Source organism: Osmerus eperlanus, chromosome 1, assembly GCF_963692335.1.
Source record: "Osmerus eperlanus chromosome 1, fOsmEpe2.1, whole genome shotgun sequence".
Classification (NCBI taxonomy): Eukaryota; Metazoa; Chordata; class Actinopteri; order Osmeriformes; family Osmeridae; genus Osmerus; species Osmerus eperlanus.
In genome coordinates, this window is record NC_085018.1 from 8,794,759 (window position 1) to 8,813,815 (window position 19,057).

Consider the following 19,057-nt stretch of genomic DNA (forward strand, 5'->3'; position numbering starts at 1 on the left):
TATATTTGGTGAAGTACCATAAATGGCCCATCATTGATTTTTTAAAGATAAACCTGGTTACAGGGTGTTCGATTCCTGGTGGTCCCAGTGTTAAAAGAGAACATTTGGGACTTATTTATCACAAGTACAGTGTCAGCAACCGTGATGTAGTCGGTGATTAAGATATTGGTTAGTTGATATGGTGACACACAGATAAACACACACACACACAGATTCCTGGAATTATAATATGATAGTGCAGTACCCATGCCTGTGATGCCAGTGACCGTGATGCAGCCAGTGATAAAGCATTGGCAACTAAACTATGACTGGTTATGGCTGCTAGTTCTTCTAATTTGACAGCAGGTCTGTTCTCTTGTACATTTCCCTATTTCCCTAGTTAAAAAGACAGAATGTGCATTTTCTTGTACTTTTCCCAATGTATAATCAAAATGCCTAACAATTTGTTGAACAACCTGGTACATTTTTCACAGAGTATAAAAGACCAACTCTATAAATGGAAGAGACAACGTTTTTTTGGTATAGAAACCTGAGAGAATGAATAATACATCTTCTTAATTTTCCTTTTATTGACATTTAATTCAAACTATGAGAATGTTAAGGATATCATATCAAACCTAGCTAGCTAATATGGCAGTTTATCAACCCTCTGGGACAGCCTGGTGGGTTGCCTTGTCTGTTAGAAAGCTGTGTCCCTTATATATTCTCAAATATACTTTTTGTCTTGTCCAAACAACTTCACCAACTTCACTGCATGTTCTTGGGTCCTGAGCCACACACATGCCAAATTCAACTTCAGACAGTGCCCAGCTCGAGAGATAATTGAGCCACAGACACACACACACAAATTCCTGGCATTATAGTATGATTATCATGATTTTCATGTATTACACAATTTATCATTGCCTACTTAGGCTGCCATTCATGATATTCCACCGACAATACCTTCTATGTTATGTTGTCATGTGACGGGTCCCCCAAATAAATTCCGGCTTCAGGCCCCAAAAAGTCTAGAAACGGCACTGCGGGGGTGATTAATCACAATTGCAGTTGTTGTTTTTCATAGACCGAGGAAGCGCAGGCACAAGATGTCGCAATTATGTTATTGCAACATGAACAAAGTCAGAAAGTCAGTGTAGCGACATTTATATCAGTAACTCATGTGTTTTCTCTGCAACGACAGTGGAAAAGTTAATACGCCCACTTAAACCAGTCTGACATGCTACCTTACATAATATTGACTGCCTCTAAAACCCACTCTCCATAATTTAACAGGAAATGCGCACCATTGCGCCACATTTTACGAATACTGGTTACAGTGAATAAGCATAGCCAAAGTTAAGAAAAACAAAGTAGGCTTACTTTCGTTGACCTTATGAGATTATGTCTCCATTTCCGCAGATACCTAAGTGAACATACAATGAATGGTGGATTTAAAAAGATAGCCTATTCGGTTTGTCTTGTATGTAGGTTACAGCTACATTCTGATTAATCTTTCCCTATGCAATGTGAAGCCTTTAACGCTAAAGCCAAAAATTGCGTGTGTATTTATCACATTTTAGGCCAATGTTATCAGTCTCAAAAACTGGCTATTTTTTTCAGGGCGACCAGGGACACACGTAATTGCAATCAGATTAATCTGATATACCTACTAAAACACAGCCTGTGAATGAAATTCACAGCAGTTGTATGGTGATAGGTGGAAATTAAACAGATACATTGAAAATTAGACTTACGCAAAGGACCATCACTGCCCTGAAGCGTTGAGGATGCAGAGGTGCACGAGTCAGGTTGATGGCTACTGATTGGGCAGCTCGAGCCGGCGATAGTGTGACAGACAATGTAAGTCTGTATGTCTGTCCATAGCGAAATGTCTGGTGGCATGGGACATTTCATTCAGTGCATTGGTCAAACGGTGTGCGAACCGTTGAAAGATTTGTGAATCAAGGGCAGAACCATGAGAAGTTAACTGCAAGACCACAACGCGAAAATATGAGGGAGTGCTATTACGCACCGGGGAAACTAAACTTGCGTCAACATGGGCAACATCATGGGTCTATGCGAGTCGTGCCACAAAGTGAATAATTTAGCCTTCAATTTAGCTATTTTCAGTGTGCTAAACAGGATGCCTCTCCCCTTTGAGCAACACTAGAAGGTCGTTAGTCAATGGAGTCTAGCGACTAGGCTAATTATTATGAATACGTAGCCTATACGCTGATTATGGTAGCTTTTAGGTCAAATGCTCTGTATTGCAAGTCTTATAGCCTATCGGAGTCTTTGAAATCTGTCTTCGATAGGAGCGTATATTTTTACTCTCAATTTCTCCTGTAAGGTAATGTCCTAATTGTTTTTTGGAACTTGCAGTGTCTTTTAGCTTTTATTATTTTTTTTATTATTATTTATAAATGTATTATAATGTCTAGTTGCAATAAACTTAAAGGCTGTGTTGTCCCTTTCTGGAAACCATAAAACCGAACCTTGTGTGGTTGGTAGCGCGCAGCTGATCCACACGCGCTTTGCCATCAGTCTCTCACACCATGGCTAACTGTTCTCTCATTTGAACTGACTACGGCTGACTTATCGGTTCCCCTTTCAATTTGCGCTGACCAGGCCTGTCGTTTTTATAACCCAACCATGCCAAACGTCTGTTTTGATTTCATTTGAGTTGATTATGGCAAATGTATCGTCATTGGGTGTGCTCAAGCCTTCGGTGAGAGCACAACCTTTGTTCTCTCACATATATATTATTATTATTTTTTTTATTTCTTTTTGCCCCCCTAAAACTCAGTCAATATTTGGCCTACATAGACAACGAAGGTGTCAAAAGTTTCGTCTTGGTAGCGATTGAGTTGCTTCTATTGGAATTTACGTTCCGTTGCGTGGTTTAGGCTCAAGTTAAGTTTTTGTGGCAAAAAGTGAAGCTAACGGTGGCTAATTTGCTAGCCACAGTCACTGACGTTACTAACGTCACTACGTCACTAACGTCACGAAAACGCGCGTGACTACCTTTGGCAGAACATTCGTTTCGCATCTGTTAACTTGGGGGATAGCTAGGCTAACTATAGCTTTACTGCAAGGCAGCTGCACAGAGGCCAGGGTGATAACTATTTACTCATTTTACTTTGTGATATGACACACAATTGTGATGTGTAATGTACAGTATAAGCTGATATTATTAAGGAAGTACATCTACTTTCGGAAACAGTAGTCTACTATTTCACTGAAGTATTAGCATCATGACATTAGCCTGTGTTGCCCGGGCAACACATACTACAGTGGTCTATGATGTAGCGTTATCTGTTTTCAATCGTTAAAATAAACATTCCTCACATATACATTTTCGTTGTAGGATTTATTCAGACATTAGTAAACGATTTGTTGGTGAAATGACCAATACCTGTGGTTTCAAACCAGTGTAGCTCGCTGCAACGCTGTAGCTTACGCGAGACACACTACAAAAACATCTACACTACAGTACACAGCTGTTTAGGAAGTCAAACGGCGACAGAACATGTTTGGCACTTCCCTTACTGTACTTAAATCAAAAGTCTAACTACTAACCTGAACTTCATTGCCACAGCCTAAACTTTATCAATCTGTTCATGAAAATAATTAATTTCAGCTTAAACCGTACAACGGAACGTTAAATCCAATTCAACCAACGCAATCGCTACCAAGACGAACACAGCAGTGGTCTAGTACTGTACCGTAGTAGTACAATTTACCGGGGCAGCTTCTCCACACAGGGCTATATCGCATTTTGCGTTGTTACTGACAATGATCGCTACCAGTGAGCTTTTTATGAATGAGCGATTTTCCACTAAATAAATGTCAAGCTTATTTACGTTTTGGGGGGCATATTTTCAGTTAGCAGATGGTACTGTTTGAATCGCGATTCCATCTTCTACTGCCGGGTAACGTCGTAGAATAATCTTCAAAGGGGGTTCTTTATTAATGAATGAATGCAATGAGTAGGCTAAATGCCTGAAAATATCATGAGAAGGGAAAAACTTAAAATGACGTTTAAGTCATAGAGATTAGGTCAATTTTTACACCGGTCTGCCAAATGTATTCGTTTTGATTCAACGATGAGGCTGCCTCTTGCAGGGGAAATGAGAAGACATCTATTTCATTCTACACTTCACTCGTATTTTCAGTTGTAAATGAGCAGCAAAAAAAAAAGATGCTTTTAAATCTATGTAATATTTATACATAATAAGTAGGCCCTATGCATTTTTATATAAAATATACAGGAATATCAGTTGTAAAAATGGCATAAAAATCCTTGTACAACCGACGCAAGCAAGCACACCCTACAATTTCCCCAGAAATTGTACCCTCTCTAGTTGCAATTGTTTTGCCTTGGAATTAAGCTGCGTATGCAAAAAAAACAAAAACAAGAAGGCTCCAAAGAAACCTTGCAGCAGACCACCTTGAGGTGCACGATTGTTCTGCAAAACTCCTGCAATGATCTTATTTGACAGTGATGTAAAATACTTCCGCAGGAGCAGCGGGCGGGGTCTTGGTGAGTAGCTCATTGTGTTCTATACCCAGGAGGACAAACTTAAATTGTTAAACAGAGGAGATAAAATGGCTCAAAGTTGGATCAGGCAGGCAGTTGTTTTACTGCTCTTTTGTCAAAGTAAGTTATATTAAATATAATTGTTTTTCTCAGATCAATAGGCTAAAAATGTAAATCTAGGCCCAACTCATATTTTCCCTAGGATATTCTAATGCCTAATGGCAGTCAAGGCATACACCCACACACATTGATTTTGGCAGTTTATTTGTTATGTTCTTTCCTTCTTATTTGACTATGCCGACGATAAACTGTTAAATATATATTATGGGAACATCGTATGTCTATTGGAAATATATGGGCATGATTGATTTGTAGATTATTGATATGCAATTGAAGTTGCAGTTCCGCTATAAACAACCCATGCTGTTAGCCAATACCCCCACATTATTTAGGCCCATTAGGACTTGATCTAGAAAACAATAGCCAACACTTAAAACTGTCTTTAGTTTTCTTTCAACAAAGCCTAACAGATCAGATTTGTTTTGATGTATCAAAAACATTGCAGGAATACCTTCAACATTTGGGACTGTAACAGAAGATGGAAGTAGCGTTGACATTACCTGCGAGCCACCAATCTCTGGTTCCATGATTTTTTGGTTTCGAGTGACGGACAACGTAGCCATGGAGTTTATTACCACAATGGCTCCAGACGGGTCAATGAAAGCACCAATAAACGAAGACATATTCAAAAAACCAACAATGAAAAATAAACTCATGCTTAAGAGTTTTAAGAAAGAACGCGACAGTGGCTCTTACGGCTGTATGTCAATTAACAGAAATGAACTTATGTTTGGCGAAGTTACTCTTCTTGCTGGACCAGGTGATTCCATAGCTTAAAATAATATCGAAAAAAACACTATTTGAGAGCCATGGCTGTTCAATGGTCAACATTTTTCCATAACACGTTTTCTTAACTTTCTTTCAGAAGCACCAAAAACGACAACAACAACGAAAGCACCAGCAAAGACAGCCCAATCCATTCAATCCACAACACCCAAGTCGTGTGCTTGTAACTCTGATAAAGGTCTGATGGATATAATTTTTCTTACCTTGATAGAATGTATATGAGGTGCACACACACACACACAAAATATTCTTAATTTTTTCCTCAGCTATAATAAGGTCAAGGTTGAGATAATACTTTCTATTGTTTTCATTATTTTAGAACAATACTAATCCAGTCGCCCATTGACTCTTACAAAAATTATGTTTAACAGTGGGGAAGAAGAACTCTGGGCTGTCCTGTGATCCTTTGATGTGGGGCCCACTGGCTGGGGGCTGTGGCCTTCTCGTCCTCCTTCTCATAGTCACCATATGTTACTGCAATCGTGAGTCCTTAACATACACACACATCGGACACACATACATTCTCAAATCCCAAAATAAATTCTAACTATATAACAACATACATTTTCTGTAGGTATTAGAACCAGACGCTGCCCTCATCATTACAAAAGACAGTAAGATGAACATTTTTGATGCAATCCAAAAATACAAAGAAATGGCAAACTATGTCACCACTTGATTTTCTGTTGTATCACAAGCAATTGGATTGAGACAATTGTGACCATTTCTTAATATTTTTTGATTTATTATAAAAAACTGTTGATCTTTCTTTCTTATTTGTTCACAGGAAACAAACAGCACAAGGAAAGCAACATGCTATGGCTACAAGACATGTTTAATGCCATTAAGTATATTTCCTTTAAAACATTTTTAAACAATAAACGAACGATTTGAAAACATATACTACTTTACAGAGACAAAACAATTAATTTAAAACACTTTGAGGTTAGAAAAACACATTTGGGTTTCAAACAGCATCTTCTAGAGCTTAAAAAAGGCTTGGTGACACAGTGAGGTTCTACTTGGATCATACTTCAGAGTACTCCTTACCAATAATTGTATATACTCTTCTGACTCCTATGTACTATTTTGTGTTGTAAACTCTATTCCTGTTCAATTGCACCATTGTCAAATTGTTACATTTTTGTTGATTTCGTGAGCTACAGACTTTTTTGTTTGTCTCAATGATAACATGGTTAATTCTTTTTTTTAGACTGTCAAGAAAGTCATGGGATGAGATGGGACGATGTGGAGTAAAATTTAACATATAACTTTTATGCATTTTTCTTTTTTAATATCTTAAATTCACAATGATTTCATGTTCTTTCCTCTCTTCCTCCATCAAAAACCTGGGATTTTGGAAAATAATCCATTAAAGGCTCTGAAATGGATGCTTCTAGTATAACACATTTAAAGCTTGCCTGTAAATAACCCAGAAACAAGCTCTTAAATAAATAAAAATATTCAACTGATTTACAATTGTGTGCCTTAAATGCTCAATCCCACAAAAATTGTTTTAATGAATGCTTATTCTGTGAGCTAGCTAAGTAATGAAGCTACGTGATATATAAACAGGGGCAAGGGAAATGTGTGTGTATGTGTGTGTGTCCGCATCTCATGTATGTTTGTTATCACTTGCGGTAATGTACTTTTGAAATACCGTTTGGAAAATAACAAGTCTGAAAGTGTACAACTACATAGCTTTTTATTTGCATTTTTACAACACTTGAAATCCTTTTACTTGTATGTTCCTCATTCCCATCAATTATTACACCCAAGTGCGCAAGTGTCCAAGGCCACTCCAGGCAAAGATAAAACCTTGAAAATAACTTTTTGCTAAGACATCTGAAACACCCATTCGAAATCACACAACTGTCAGAAGAGGAAGCACATTTCTAGAGCTTTGAACACTGAAAAACCACCAAGCCTCACACTAGGAGAAGTAAGTCATTTAGACGTGATAAACGACTGTCAAATATTTCCCTTTAACTATAATATTTGTACATTTTACATTAGGCTACACCACTTTTACCAAATGACCCCATTTTGAGTGTGTAGTGTTAACTTAGAGAATTATTTTAGATTTTCATAATTTTGTGGTAAAATGTTTAGGGCTCTCTGTTGTCTACTTTGTTGAACAATTTGTTCACTGAGACCCCTGATGACTGAATGCATGAAAAACACTAACCCAAATATTTATAATTCTTTTGAGATTTTTGAGCTATACCTGAACCCGAACAAATTATGTTGGCAACAAAAGTGGCAAATATCCACTTCACCTTTTGAAGTTCTGACTAGTAGTGATAGCTATTGTGACTGTGTACATTTTACAGTAGAACATTCCTTTACAGTTTACAAATTAAGGCAGTTTACAGAGGTAGCAACCATTCCAGTACACTTGTAAGTGTACTTTCAGAAACCACTATTTGCATCTACAAGGCCATGTGCACATGAAAAGACCCTTGTTTTATAGATATTGCTTAACAGAAAGTAAAATAAATTGTCACAAGTATCTCTCAGCTGCATTAGGCAGACCACATCCTGTAAATCCTTTTACATGTTCAGTATTGTAAACTAAGATCATCAAACTAAGCAGACTATGCTGTGCTCTAGTGTCTGTATGGTGGCTTGCCACATTATAGAAAAAAAACTCTACTTTCTTTTTGTATACAAAATTGCACCCACATCCTTATACTGCGGACCAGACAATGTACTGCTCCCGCACCTGCTCACAATCACTATTACCCCAACGTTGCAGCAGCATCAACTTTAATACTGTGTAGTAGCAACAGCATGTAATGTTGTGGAAATGTCAACTGTTAGCTAGGACGACGGCCCATCTCCTGGGGGATATTTCTCCAGGTAATTTTCCAAATTAGGACATTTTTTTTCTTCTTAAATATATATATATTTTTCTTTATTCTTTCTTTCTTAGTTACATGCTATTCTTTCTACTTCTCAAGGACAAGAAACCAACACTCCTCAGTCAAACTCCAACCATCCCCTGTCGTGTGACACCAAGCAGTCAAGGCATGGCACACAGTGTGTGTGTGTGTGTGTGTGTGTGTGGTTATGTTGTCGTTCATCCAGTATACATTCTCCATCATTTAGAAAAAAATAGAATCCTTATTTAGAGTTACTCCCACAAATGGCACCTCTGTGTTGCAGGGGAGATGTATTGCACCAGGAATCTGCAACATATGACAGAGATGTTAACAGTACGTACAATACAATTATATTCACATTTGTACCTGTGCAGAGTACAGGTACAAAGTCAATGAAATGCAGTCTGACCAGTTTCACCAGTGCAATTGCACTGATCTGTGAAAAAGAACATACCCGGTAATAATGCCAGGAGTCTCTGTCTGTCTGTGGATTTTTTTTATCACAGGCACTGTGCACTAGTACATACAAATATCAGAATTGTGCAGAATAGCCTATAGATAGAATAGCTTAACTAATGTTTGGCAGTGTTTGTTGTGCAACTCTGTATTTGTATACTGTATTCAGTTTGTAGCAGAGCAACCTTCAACCCGTCTAAATCAACGTTTTCTTACCCAAATGTCTAGCTCTTGCCACCCTTCTTCATGGATGTAGGCACTACGTCTGAGCTCATCTCTCCAGACAAGGTGTCGAAGGCTGAAGGGTCCTCTGCCTGATATTTCTAAGAAACAAAGACCAAAGGTCAAACAACCAATATACTCAACAGACAGACAAACCACGACACCACGGACCGAAGACTTGCATTTGGCCCTTATCTGCAATAAGTAAAAAATAAAAATGAAAACGCTTGCATGCCAGTTTATGTTTATTTTTGTTTGGTAAACATGCTGTTAAGAAACTGGTTTGCATCATGCATTTTTTTAGGCCATCAGGCTTACTTTGGATTTTGACCTTGACTTGCTCTTGCCCTGTAACAAAGTCGACATCTTTGTTAAAAGAGATCCTGTTAAAGGGTCCTGGGTGCTCAGTATTATCCCCCAAAACCTTTCAGTATTCAACCTATAACAACTCGCAATACACAAGACGCAGGCAAAGGCCACAGAAGAGACTCATGTGAAATGAGTTTACATTATTAAGGCGCATGTTCTTTGTGCTTAAAGTGAAAGTTTAAGCTTAAAGTCCAGTCTTTCTGTTTGCAAACATTTATAAAAAATGTAATAAACTGCTGGGTTTTGAAGCCTGTGGATCACCTGTGGAATGAGAACATTGCAATCAAGTTTTAACCTTGAGAGGTAAGCTGTGTAATGTGTCTGAACATCTCTAGGGGGCACTGTATGACAAAAAATGGCTGCCCCTATGATAAATTTGCGATGTTGTGTTTGAGAGGGCGGTGTTTATGCTTGGGAGGTTCACCTTTGGCTTTTCTCCTTTTGGTTTGAACTCTGGAACATCTGGAAGCAAAGTGTCAGCCAGAGAGTCCAACACAGGGCCGGACACAGCCTAAAAACACACAACATGGCCATTCAACACATACACACAGCAAAACAACAAAAACCTTACCACAGAATCTAATAATAAGAATAGCCTAGATATAGTATTAGACCACAGTTGGCACCAACCTGCAATTTCTCTGGGTGCAGAGAGGGTGGCACCAGCACTGTTGAGACCCCGACAGAGGCAGCAGGGGTGACGGAGGCAGAGAAGTCACCAGACAGCACCTCAAGGGCATCAGCTTCATCCATAGATTTCTGTGGCCCATAAACAATGGTTATTACACCTTGATCACTCACCTCTAAAGTAAGTAAATAAAAGACATGTGAGAAGGAGTCTGCCGTGTCAAAACAATACCCAGTGGAATGTTTGATGCGAATGCCCTTGAAAAATCGTTGGACAAGATTGGTCAACACCAAGAAATGTCCTTTTTTAATGCGTATCTCACCTGTTTAGGTTTGACATCTGCTTTGGCCTTGGCTTTGGCCTTCGCCTTGGATGGGAATACAAGAAAACTGTCAGAAAGAACTACAATGCAACATTGTGTTGTCTACGGACCAACAAGTAAACAGAAGCACAGAGAGCAAGAAATGTGCAAGTCAATACAGAAATGGAGAGAACGGATACTAGTACATAGGATTGTACAGCATGTACAGTATAGTGTATACTGTACATGTGCCCCCTGCCTAATTTTCCTTTTTTCATTGTTGCACATTTACATTTGGAATAGGGTCATGTTCTTCTGCATGTTTTGGTAACAGTGTAACTTCTAGTGATAAATGTGTGGGGGGGTGTCGCAGGGAAGAGGGATATGGGTAAGAAGAGGGGGGTATGGGTAAGTTAACATTATGCACATTTCACAATAGACTACACCACAAGGCTTGGGGCCTGGGCTTGGGTCCAAACAAGAGTGTGTTAAGATGTGGCATTTCCCATTTATTACCTTCAGGTCCTTCTCTGTTGGCCGGTACTCAGGAGGAAGGCTGTCGTCTCTCTCCCCCATCTTGATGAGCTTCTCTTCTGTAACCTCCTTCTCCTGGGAGGGCAGATGTCACAAATACGGTCAATCTTAATGTTGCTGTGACAGTAGCCCACACTGACTGGAAACCCTGAGCCTAGGCAGTTTTAAAACCGACTAGCTTGCTACGAGAAGAGGGAAAGGACACTTTCCGTTTGGAATCAGGCCAGTTTCAGGATCTATCTGTAGATGTGCACCTTGATGATGTCTTTGACTTGGATGGGAGCGGGCTCAGGGACAGGAGTGGCGTCTATCAAGGTGTCTGACAAAGAGTCCAAGGCGTCTGCTGTTCCTGTGGAGAGCTGAGAACACACGTGCACATATGAACGCGCCTGTCCACACACACACACTGTTGGTGACAACTATTAAGTCCAACACTGCACGTGCCACCAACACTGCACGTGCCATTCTATGTATACGTGTGAGTATGGGCGAGAGAGGAGCGTACCTGGCGTTCAGCAGCTGACTGGACCGCAGGAGCCACAGCGGGAGCAACAAAGTCTCCAGCCAGAGCGTCCAGGGCAAAGTCTCCAGCCAGAGCGTCCAGGGCAAAGTCATCAGTGTATGCAGGAGGAGCAGCAGCGGGGATGGAAGCCTGGACGACAGGAGCAGCAGAGGGGGACATGAAGTCTCCTGACAAGATGTCCAGAGCCTCGCCAGAGTCCATGGATGGCTGGAGAGGGGGAGGGGGGAGAGAGACATACAGACAGAGACAGAGAGAGAAAGACAGAGAGAGAGAGAGAGCGAGCGCGCGAGCGCGAGAGAGGAGGAGAGAAAGAAAGAAAACAAGTGAGATAAACAAAGATAGCTATCAACTGAACTCTATTATTTAGACCCCCATCCAGTAGAGGAGAGAGTAAAGTATTACTTTCTGATCCCCCACTGACAGGCACAATACAAAATATACATGCCACAAATGACTAATGACAAATGCCACATACTGTAATAAAAAAGTGACAGGATCTTATAAAATAAGAGTCCACATTAGAAACATGGTCATCAGTGGTCCTTGACATGCCTAGCAAGTACCAAGATGCCCAAGGTGTGCAACACACAGGTGTCCATGACAAGTAATTCTGTCAATCCAAAGTCCTAGCACCCCTCGTGCAGACTAGGGAAGGCATTGAAGAGTCTTACAACAGTCAAGGTCACCACAAAGCTCTTGGATGAGCACCGCAAAATGATCAATAACTCTGACACTCTAGGGCAGGGGTGTCCTCAGGATCCAGTGTCCTGTATGGTTTTGATCAGTGTTTCTGTGTTTCTCAACTGGTCTAACCTGTGGCCCCACATTTGTCCTTGGTCATTAAGTTACGATCGGGGTGGGGGGTGCTTGTGGTGTTTCTGATTGGCTGGTAGGTGGCATGTAACTCTGTATAACTCAAGACGGCTATCAACTAGGTATCTCAGGGTGAATGCGTGAGGCTTGAGCACCTTTTGATTTTTTGATGGAGCCGAAGCACACGTCCACAACCCACTCCACACCAGGGGCCCGTTCTCCGTATGTCGCTTATTACATCCGAGATCAAATGACACATCCAAGAAGACATCATCATGCTAATCATGATCTGGCTAATTCGGTTCTTCCAACACCCTTGTTGTTTATGATTAGTATAGCTGGATTGAGTTATGCATTGGTCTAAAAGGGGGTATGTATTGATAGTAGAAATCTTGATCAGCAATGCTGCTATTGGCTGCTCACATAAGTCTATGGCTGCTCACCATGACCAAAAAGAGCGCCCCGTGTTTTCCGTAACAGAGCCAAACAGAGCAAGAGCTTGCTTGAAGGTTACTCCAAATTGGAAGATTTAACCAAACGGCAGGGAACACCTCAAAGTCAGCAAAATACAGGAGAGGGCTGGCAAAAAGTAGCAGACAAATTAAATGTAGTGACCACGTTAGATGTTTTATCGCTTATTACAGTAGGCTAGGCCTATTTGTCTTTGTATTTTTTTATTTTCATAATTACTTTGTTTATCATCTAATGTCATATAATAATTTAATGTGGTTCCAACAAATGAATGATGTAAATGACACCCTCACGAGAAAACCGAGAAAAAGTATAGGCTAGCATATCGCGCTGTGCTTAAGGAGCCTATCTATCACGCAATGAGCAATTAATTCGGTTTCATGTTAAATTCTGCTAATTATTCTTGCACCTTCTGCAACAGGTTCCTGTAGTAAAAGCGGACAAGACATGTCTGTGACAGACTTCCTGTATCACCTCTGCTTGTAAAGCCTCAATCTAATAGTGTTTACATAAAATAAACCTGCTCCCGAGCAGGTTTAAGCTTACGGACCTGTTGCTATGACAGCAAGTCCAGGATGAGCTTCGAAGAACCGAACAATCCAAGATAATGACAAATCGTCAACAATCAAATACAGCTAACTGAGTTAGCAACGTACGGAGAACGGGCCCCAGCTCACAACCCAAAAGTGAGAAACACTGTTTTAGATGTTTCACTGCTCCAGCACACCTGATTCAAATGAATGGTCGTTATCAGGCTTCCACATAGCTTGATAACGACCATTCTGAACTGAACCCCCCTGCTCTAGGGGCCCAGTGACAAACCATGAGACATCGTTCTTTGCGTTCCCATGAAACACAATTATGTTTTTAGCTGTAATATGAGCCTAGAATTAGTTTGTTTAAATAGGAATAAATACAGTAGTAAATCATGATCGTATGCTAAGTATTGAGATGACTTGCTGGGCGTTATTTAGACGTCACCCTCTTGGCCTTCTTCACCATTGCTTTACTTACTTTGGAAATTGACCATTCATAGCCTTTCTAAATCTATTTACTGTTAACTTTGGATGAAAGTGTCTGCTATTGGCTGCTGTCTAGGTAGCATTTCAGTTGAACCCCTGAAGTTGTCACATATCAGCACACTTATATAATTTTGGAACTCAGGCATCTTTAGTGAACCATTTTGCAATATATAAGGCGTTTCAAGCCAGGCAAAATTGCACAGTCAGCGAACAGTATGGGACCTCAATGACTTCTTTACATGTCCCAGCTGATGCCATTTGAGATGAGTGCAGAAGTCAGCTGATGAATGCACCACCTACTGTGAGAGCCACAAAAAGGACCTCCGGGTCTACCACTAAAACTGGTCCATGTCATTACAAGGCTCACCTCAGGCTTGGGTGCAGGAAGGTCTTTGTGTTTGTCGTCTCTGAACCTGTACTCAGGCGGAAGCGTGTCCTCGCGCTCACCCACACGCACACCCTTCTCAGAGGCCAGTTTATCTTCCTACACACACATACAAATAGACATCAAGTGGATGCATGTGACCATGCCATGCACTCATCAGTTTTCAATACGGTGGGAAATGTAATCTTATGCAGTTTCTACTTGGGGGGGGGGCTTCAATTACAAAAACACCGGCACATGTCAACAGAATGACCATGCGGTGTGTCACTATGAACACTATGTTGTGAATAGAAGTGCCCTATCCATCCTGTCCATGCCACGGTGAGTGTGTGGGCCCCGTACCGAGACCATATCCTCGGGTCTGAGCTTGGCAGGTTCAGGTGCTGGTTCTGGAGCAGCCAGGGTGTCGCCCAGAGCACTGAGGGCATCCAGGGACATGGAGTCATCCTGGAGAGAGGGAGGGAGAGGGTGGGGGAGGGAGCGAAAGAGACAATAAACAGTTTATTACTACTGACACTGGCTTTTTACAGTTCTATTGGTAAAATGGCAAGCAGAGCTGCGCATAGAGATGGGCAGGAAATAATGGAAAGTGAAAGATGGGTGGAGAAGAAAAAATGGTGGAATTAAGTGGGATTATAAGACTGACAGACAGCTCTTTATGGGTGCCTAAAACAGACAGGCTAAGTAATAGATAACTGCAATGCTAATTAATGGATAACAATTTCATTTAACTCCGACAAGACTTAATAGCATTTCTGTATGACATAATGACATCTTGGTGGGGTCTACCATTTCAACAATGCATATGTGCTGCTTGATTTGGAACTTTCAGTGTTACCAGTATCTTTTGTGTTACCTTTTCAAGTTTGGCTTTCTTGTCAGCGGGAGGAACAGCAGACTTTGTAGCAGGGGCAGGCTTTGACTTTTCAGGTTTCTGAAAATGGAAAACAGAAATAGTTGGGGGAGAGTAATGTAGAAAATGTGTGTTTGAGTAGCACACTGACACAAAACCTTTTTTGTTTCCCTAAGAATTAAAAAACAATCAAAGGGAGAAGTGAGTGAGAGAGAGAGACAGAGAGAGCGAAAGATGCAGACGCAGGAAAGAGGTACGGTAGGGTACAGTAGATGGAGAGAAAGAAAATGTGAAGAGGGTGAATGTTTGAGTGAGCGATCTGTTCTCAACTTGCGTCCCTTCATCGACACTTAAAGCAGCACTAACCCTGACTTGAACCCTTTCACTTGGTTTGGTTTGAAGGACAATGATTCAAACAGTAAACATGTGGATGAAGAGACACAACTAGCAAACACGTGACACACAACACTGACACTCTTACACATTGTCCAACTAGATGAGCAAAACATTTAGGCAAACCTTGCATATATTGAGTTATGGGTGGCCCTTGACACATTACTTAAATGGTGCACAATCCCTGTAAACTAAAGTCTTCTATCCATCTATCTACCCATCCATCACAAAGCTTCATATTGGTCTATTTCCCTGTATTAGAGCAAAATAATGTGTATCTATAGTTGTATCTTTAAATCTGTATTTCCAATACAAAGTAATTCTAGTATCAATCATATGTTCAAGTAATTTATCTTAATGATACCTTCTCAAGTTTAGGCTTTGGAGGGCACACAGTTGGAACAGGGTTAGGGATCCTGTCAAGAGGTTGTGGCACACATGGAGGACAAATGGCTATCTACAAATGAGAGACAAAGGAGGAAGGCACACAAACACAACAAAAGTCACCAAACAGAACAGCCAGGCTACATGACAAGACAAAACTAACATTACTAACATACACACACGGTTTACCTCTGGAGAATGTACAGGAACAACAACAGGGGCCTGGACTGTGGAAGCTTTAGTTGGTGTAACAACATCTGCCTTAGGCTTGGAGAGAGAGAAAACAACATCACAGTTCAGTCAACTGAATGCATTACTAACAACGAGGAAGTACTGGAGGACTTTACAGAAGCGTGAGTTGATTGACTTGAATTGATTTGTTTGCTAGCCAATGTGTGGATGGATTAGCTGTTAGACAATAACGGGTCTGTGTCACCTGTTTGGGAAGAGCTTGGGGTGCAGCTGGCGCAACAGACGATGTCATGAAGTCTCCAGATAAGATATCCAGAGCCTCACCAGAGTCCATGGAGGGCTGAAAGGGGGAAAGGGAGGGGAGGGAGAGATCATTGGAATCAATTACTTATTTACGAGCTTTGACTAGTTTCACTGCTGCTCACAATCATCATTCTATCAGGCTGAATTCACAAATAATATTCCTATGCCATCTTCAAGATACTGTTAGATCAAAGGACTTAATAAACTGCCTAAATAGCCATACAATAATTTTGGTGACTTCTTAGCACTTCACCCATAAACTACTATCTACTACCCCCTAAGGATTGCTTTTTAACACAATGTCAAAATAGTCTTTGAATGTTTATATCAATCTGTTCAGAAGTGGACATGGTGTCCACAAGAAGTGTCCTCAGAAGGGACCTTTTCTGGCAGGACTATGCTCATCATCTACTGCGAGAGCCACAAAAAAGACCTCTGGTTCTACCACTGAAACTGGTCCATGTCATTACAAGGCTCACCTCAGGCTTGGGTGCAGGAAGGTCTTTGTGTTTGTCGTCTTTCAACCTGTACTCAGGCGGAAGCGTGTCCTCGCGCTCACCCACACGCACACCCTTCTCTTTCTTCAACTTGCCCTCCTGCAGACAAAAAAGGTAAGATGAATACAGAAAGTTAAAATAGCAACAGAAGTTTAACGAGTCAAAAGGGTTTACAAGCCACCACACTGAAAAAACAGTCACTGCTCTATTGCTTAAGTCCGTACCGAGACCATATCCTCGGGTCTGAGCTTGGCAGGTTCAGGTGCTGGTTCTGGAGCAGCCAGGGTGTCGCCCAGAGCACTGAGGGCATCCAGGGACATGGAGTCATCCTGGAGAGAGGGAGGGAGAGGGTGGGGGAGGGAGCGAAAGAGACAATAAACAGTTTATTACTACTGACACTGGCTTTTTACAGTTCTATTGGTAAAATGCCAAGCAGAGCTGTGCATAGAGATGGGCAAGAAATAATGGAAAGTGAAAGATGGGTGGAGAAGAAGAAATGGTGGAATTAAGCGGGATTATAAGACTGACAGACAGCTCTTTAAGGGTGCCTAAAACAGACAGGCTATGTAATAGATAACTGCAATGCTAATTAATGGATAACAATTTCATATGACTCCAATAAGACTTAATAGCATTTCTGTATGACATAATGACATCTTGGTGTGGTCCACCATTTCAACAATGCATATGTGCTTGTGCTGCTTGATTTGGAACTTTCAGTGTTACCAGTATCTTTCGTGTTACCTTTTCAAATTTGGCTTTCTTGTCAGCGGGAGGAACAGCAGACTTTGTAGCAGGGGCAGGCTTTGACTCTTCAGGTTTCTAAAAATGGAAAACAGAAATAGATGGGGGAAAGTAATGTAGAGAATGTGTGTTTGAGTAGCACACTGACACAAAACCTTTTTTGTTGCCCTAAGAATTTAAAAAGGAATGGAATGGAAGGACTCAAAGGAAGAAGTGACATATTAGGTTTTCAGAAAAGAAATCACACCAGTGAAATTTGATTTTGTTTCCCCCCCCCCCCACTATATTTCCAAATTAATATATCTTCATATGCCAAACCAAGAACCAATAAGTGTGGTTTAAATATAGTGTTGTATTTTTCACAGAAATCATATACTTGGCTTCTTTACATTCACTGAATTATAGTCTGTTTTACATGGTTGAATCGAATCTTAATATTTTGTTACCGGGAATAAACCGGACTACTAAAATTTGTGGAATTTCACAATTCACATTTCCTACATTCAGTACTTCAAACAATTTAAAATCTGCTTTGTAGGAGTGCCTTATACAGTATGGCTACACACAATACACATGTAAACATCGTTACATTTCGGTTTCCAATTACCTTCTCAACTTTGGCTTTCTTGTCAGCAGGGAGAACAGCAGACTTTGTAGCAGGGGCAGTCTTGGACTCTTCAGGTTTCTAAAAATTTGAAAAGAAAATAGTTTGGTTCAAATTTAGTTGTGCACAGTGGTTAGTTATACTTTGACATTGCCAGTACCTAGTTTAACGTACAAGAGCACAAAAGTATTGAAAATCTATAGAAGCCTACAGAAAATTAAACAGCACAAGAAATGTGGAACAGTGGAAAAAGTGATAGGATTCTTTTATTTATTTTTTCCTGTCCCCGACAGTCATTTGCCAGATGTAATGTGTGGATATGTAGAACACTTATGTTGCTAAAACAAATTAACAGCATATTTGCCACTGTTCAGTCAGGTATTGCAGATGATAATATTTTTTTCACAATGACAGCAATGCATACATGCACTGACATAAGCAATCACACACAGCTCCAAGTTAACCAGCCTCACTGTACCTTGGCAGGGGGTGGTGGAGCAAAGTTGGAGAAGCCAGCAGTTGAGGCATTAATGGCACCCACACTCTCTATTTTCTGTGGAGGTCAAAAATAAACACAGAATTCAAATGATATCTATCACCCCATGCATTACAGGATTCTAAAGAAAATCTGTTACGGTTCCATCCGTATGGTTCTAAGCTGTTCTACAAGCTCACTCTGAGACTCACTTCTCCCTTCTTCTGACTCGGGGGAGTTGAGGTCATGAACCCGGCAGAAAGGGAATCCAAAGCCTCGTCTGTGCCCATGGGTTTCTGAGAGGAATAAAGACACAAAAACCTTTAATTGGGTGTGCTTTGCCTTCGGCAAGGGCGCAACCTTTGTTTTCTCACATATATATATTATTATTATTTTAATTTTTATTTATTTTTGCCCCCCTAAAACTCAGTCAATATTTGGCCTACATAGACAACCTAGGTGTCAAAAGTTTCGTCTTGGTAGCGATTGAGTTGCTTCTATTGGGATTTACGTTCCGTTGCATGGTTTAAGTGGAAATTAAGTTTTTGTGGCGAAAAGTGAAGCTAACGGTGGCT

At 40.6% G+C, this 19,057-nt stretch overlaps 2 protein-coding genes across 29 annotated transcripts in view; one reads left to right on the forward strand and one right to left on the reverse strand.

Moving 5' to 3' along the window:
• The first annotated feature begins 4,392 nt into the window (after positions 1-4,392).
• On the forward strand, positions 4,393-6,900 carry cd8a (CD8a molecule). Of its 2 annotated transcripts, none has more exons than XM_062457423.1 (6): positions 4,393-4,525; positions 5,088-5,402; positions 5,508-5,606; positions 5,800-5,910; positions 6,003-6,042; positions 6,216-6,900. In XM_062457423.1, the coding sequence occupies exons 1-6, from the start codon at positions 4,468-4,470 to the stop codon at positions 6,265-6,267; spliced, it is 675 nt and encodes a 224-aa protein (XP_062313407.1). In that variant the 5' UTR covers positions 4,393-4,467; the 3' UTR covers positions 6,268-6,900. The 2 variants fall into 2 exon arrangements, with proteins under 2 accessions (XP_062313407.1, XP_062313416.1); XM_062457432.1 differs by lacking the exon at positions 4,393-4,525 and adding an exon at positions 4,539-4,642.
• Positions 6,901-7,114: 214 nt separating this feature from the next.
• Positions 7,115-19,057, reverse strand: part of cast (calpastatin) — a 48,425-nt gene continuing 36,482 nt past the window's right edge. For 26 of the 27 annotated variants that reach the window (XM_062457187.1, XM_062457239.1, XM_062457299.1 and 23 more), the window contains 21 exons: positions 18,683-18,778; positions 18,486-18,560; positions 18,011-18,088; positions 17,404-17,481; positions 16,884-16,988; positions 16,642-16,758; positions 16,104-16,199; positions 15,857-15,934; positions 15,648-15,740; positions 14,894-14,971; positions 14,380-14,484; positions 14,020-14,136; positions 11,329-11,553; positions 11,078-11,182; positions 10,806-10,898; positions 10,311-10,355; positions 9,991-10,119; positions 9,785-9,871; positions 9,310-9,339; positions 8,986-9,092; positions 7,115-8,619 (listed from right to left, as the gene is read on the reverse strand). In XM_062457187.1, the coding sequence (XP_062313171.1) occupies positions 8,994-9,092; positions 9,310-9,339; positions 9,785-9,871; positions 9,991-10,119; positions 10,311-10,355; positions 10,806-10,898; positions 11,078-11,182; positions 11,329-11,553; positions 14,020-14,136; positions 14,380-14,484; positions 14,894-14,971; positions 15,648-15,740; positions 15,857-15,934; positions 16,104-16,199; positions 16,642-16,758; positions 16,884-16,988; positions 17,404-17,481; positions 18,011-18,088; positions 18,486-18,560; positions 18,683-18,778 (1,929 nt within the window). In that variant the 3' untranslated portion in view covers positions 7,115-8,619; positions 8,986-8,993. The remainder of the gene's footprint in view (positions 8,620-8,985; positions 9,093-9,309; positions 9,340-9,784; positions 9,872-9,990; positions 10,120-10,310; positions 10,356-10,805; positions 10,899-11,077; positions 11,183-11,328; positions 11,554-14,019; positions 14,137-14,379; positions 14,485-14,893; positions 14,972-15,647; positions 15,741-15,856; positions 15,935-16,103; positions 16,200-16,641; positions 16,759-16,883; positions 16,989-17,403; positions 17,482-18,010; positions 18,089-18,485; positions 18,561-18,682; positions 18,779-19,057) is intronic. The other variant, XM_062457409.1, reaches the window with a different exon arrangement.